Raw genomic sequence first — 3,625 nt, forward strand, 5'->3', positions numbered from 1 at the left:
AGAGAGAGAGAGAGAGAGAGAGATGGTGAGAAAGAAAGACCGAGAGCAAGAGAGAGAGAGAAAGAGAGAGGGGATAGAGATAACTGTCACATCCTTACGACATTCTCTGACATGACATCTTCCTTGTTGTAAACACAGTGGCCACTAGGCTGAAGCTCCAGGTCATCCGGGGTAAACAATCGGAGGGCGGGTGGCACCAGACGGAACAGCCTGCGGGGCCAGTCGCCATAGCAGAACAAGAACTGTGTGGCTATACACGCGTACGGGAACATACCTGAGAATAAAAGACAGGACATAACATAACATGAGATGACATGACATGACATGACATATAACATAACATATAACATAACATAACATAACATAACATAACATAACATAACATAACATAACACAACATAACACAACATAACATAATATGGCAGAATATAATATTATATAACATAATATTACATAACGTAACATAACAAAACAACACAACACAACAATACACATAACATAACGTCACATAACATAACACAATATAACACAACATGGCATGATAAAACCTAACATAATAACGGATTTTGGGGAGTAAAAAACTCCATCAAACTAATACGTTTCTATTTAAGATATAGGTATGACAAAGATTAAATAGCCTACTATTCACGCTATACTACATTCATCTTAAAAGCGGAGGTCTATCAGCAGAAAACTGTTCACAATTTAAACGCATTCTACCCTCTATAGAACTCATGACAAGAAATTTCAGAAAAACGTTTTTGACATTCTATGCTAATGTTAAAAACAATAATATAAATGAAACATTTGAAGTTAGTATTCTAATTTAATTGTATTTTGACTTCCACCCCCCCCCCCCCCCACATACACCAAAAAAAAAAAAAGAAAAAAGAACAACAGAAACTAAACTTTCGTACAAATTCGCACCAGCAGACAAGAGTAACAACACCTCATGGGGTTCAAATATGAACCAAGGGGTACCAGAAGTTTAAGGATAGCAAAAATTGGCACCCTCCCCAAACCTCACTCTTTTTTTTTCAGATTTGAGTTAAAAATGTAAGGGATGGCCATGAGTGACTGAATGTGTGTGTTACGTCCTTAATTATTGTTGCAACTGAGATCATAATTAGGACTCCCGTTGTTTTGATTCTGCCTATCACGGCGTCAAGCTTAGCTACGTACCTTAATAATATGGCTACTCAGCAGACATAAATCATTTATTTAATTAATTAATCATGGAGATTGCGATACAGTAATGTTTCACCCTTAAAAACTGAACTCATGTTTTCTGTGTACACACGGCACAGATCCTATAACCATGACACATTAGGTGCCGGTCTGTGTTGGTGAATGTAAAACAGTGTTGATCCACAGCAAACATTTTGTTGACTGCACGTAAAAGAGTCGGAAATACTGATAGCCATATGTCCCACACGTAGGCACTAAATACATATAATTTGAGAATACTCTGCATAAATTTAATAACATTTAAAATGATACTTTAGCAAAAGCTGCCACCACAGACCTCTACATTTCACTAAACAAACAAAAAACACACAACAAAACACGAATTCACTACACTGTCAGACCTAGCTCAGCCCAACCAAAGCAAAGGCGAAAATCGACGTAAAATGCAGTTACTAATTTTACTTCTCTAATATACCAACGAATGGAACATTAATTACCTAAATACACTTCATATCTGTTATCTTTAGGCAAATATTCTCAATTAAGAAACTTCTATTATCGTACGTGAATACCGGCACCTACTAATAATCCCAGAACAAAGTTTCTCTGACGAGGACATCAGCACAAAAAAGAAAAACAACAACCAAACAACAAACTATTAAAAGGGGAAAATGACACACCTAAAAAGGAATAAATTAAAAACCCATAAAAAAGACCTATTGAAAAGGGAAGCATGCAAGGCATAACCACAGCCACACAGTACGCTCTACAAAAGTCAGTCAGTACTCTATGAGTGAGGGTAACAAAAGGAAAAGGCGAACCACACCAAATCAAAGCAAGACAAGTGAAACGTTAGCTTCCGATAACTTCTTTTTAACTCTATTCAGTTCATTGTCCTATCAACAGCTACGAATAATTTGCGCAAAGCCTTATTAGAGCCCTAATTAGATTGCACGCATTTATTAGGTAGGGCCTCAAATATAGGAGAAGGATGGAAAACCATATCCGCCAATGTGTGTTCTACACGACAGGGGACTAGGCGACTATTTTAATGGGTTTTTTTTTACCCCACCATCAACACAATTTACATCGTTTAGGGGGTGGGCTTCCAATCCTGACTGTCAGTGCCAATCTGGATTGAGAGGGATACAACATCCCAAAAGACGGGCCGATATATTTGATAGTAATCTTCTCTTCATTCGGGAATCGGTTTCAGGTCTCTTGCGTGTGATTGACAGCTAAGCACCTACCACCGCTACACCACAGGCACATGTCATTAGGTTATGGTGATGATTAGATTGCAATGTGCAAAACCCCCCCCCCAAAAAAAAACAACAACAACAACAACACAACCCCCCCAAACCCCCCCCCAACCAACAAACAAACATAACAAAACAACAGATCTATTATTTCAGTTTGGCTGCTTCTTGGTCTGCTCAATCTCTTACCCGCTCCCCCTCCCCCTCCCCTCCCAACAAATACAATTGAGAAACCACCTTCCCGTCCCAGAAAAAGCGAAGCAGCAAAGCAAGGTCGTTTTCGTCACACTGATTTCGTTATTGAACCAAGTTATGAAAACATATAGAAAATTCAAAAGAACGCTATGGTGCCTTGGCACAAAAGGAAAGCTGGCCTAACAAACACAAATATGATAGATACAGCTGTTACGAAACAAATGTAAAACCAAAAACCAACCTACATTTTTAAAGGAAAAGTAAAGCAGACAGTCAAAGACAACAGTAGATAAACGAACGCAGTCTTTATATAGAATTCATGTTATATATAGTATTTACAAGCTTATCATGAAGCAAAAAACTCAATTCGAACAATACAGTGAGCGCTTTTGGTATATTACGCAGCTTGTAAAAGCAGGTATTATGCTGAATCCGGGGTAACATTTAAACAGCGGTAAAATAATCATAATGATCACAGTGAGTTGGAAAGTACTGCTCCCGGCGGCCAGACGTGCATGATGTTAACAGTAACATAGAATTAAATGTGAATGAAAAGGCATTCAGTGTTAGCAATAGCAAAGAACGAGAGATTTACATAAACAGAGCTAAAATTATTATCTTTTCAATTTTGCTTCTCTTTTGTTTGAGACTTATAAATTGAAGTTTGTTGTAAAAAGAATCACATCAGAACAGGAAAAGCAAAAAAAAAATGTATGAAAGAAAAACAAATACAAAGAACGACCATTGAGGAGTGCCAGAACCCACCAATGCTGAAGATCTGCGAGTTCATGAGGTGGAAGGAGGAAGAGACGAGGAGGCCGAGGGGCCGGGTTTTGTCGAAGAACAAGAGGAAGCCGAGGAAAAGGTCGATGGTGAGTCCACCTAGGTGAACCACGTACATGTCGATCTGATCGTCCGTCAGGAGAAGCCTGTGGAAAAAACGGAAGTGGGAGGGAGAGGGAGAGGGAGAAGGAGAGGGAGAG

General features: G+C 38.8%; 1 protein-coding gene across 1 annotated transcript in view; it reads right to left on the reverse strand.

Moving 5' to 3' along the window:
• LOC101856495 (vitamin K-dependent gamma-carboxylase) overlaps window positions 1-3,625 on the reverse strand; it is a gene marked incomplete at its 5' end in the record, with an annotated part of 27,663 nt that overhangs the window by 10,952 nt on the left and 13,086 nt on the right. The window contains 2 exon segments of the mRNA XM_013079278.2: window positions 99-274; window positions 3,408-3,571. Of these exon segments, the coding sequence (XP_012934732.1) occupies window positions 99-274; window positions 3,408-3,571 (340 nt within the window).

Source organism: Aplysia californica, unplaced genomic scaffold (genome assembly GCF_000002075.1).
Source record: "Aplysia californica isolate F4 #8 unplaced genomic scaffold, AplCal3.0 scaffold00046, whole genome shotgun sequence".
NCBI classification, from domain to species: domain Eukaryota; kingdom Metazoa; phylum Mollusca; class Gastropoda; order Aplysiida; family Aplysiidae; genus Aplysia; species Aplysia californica.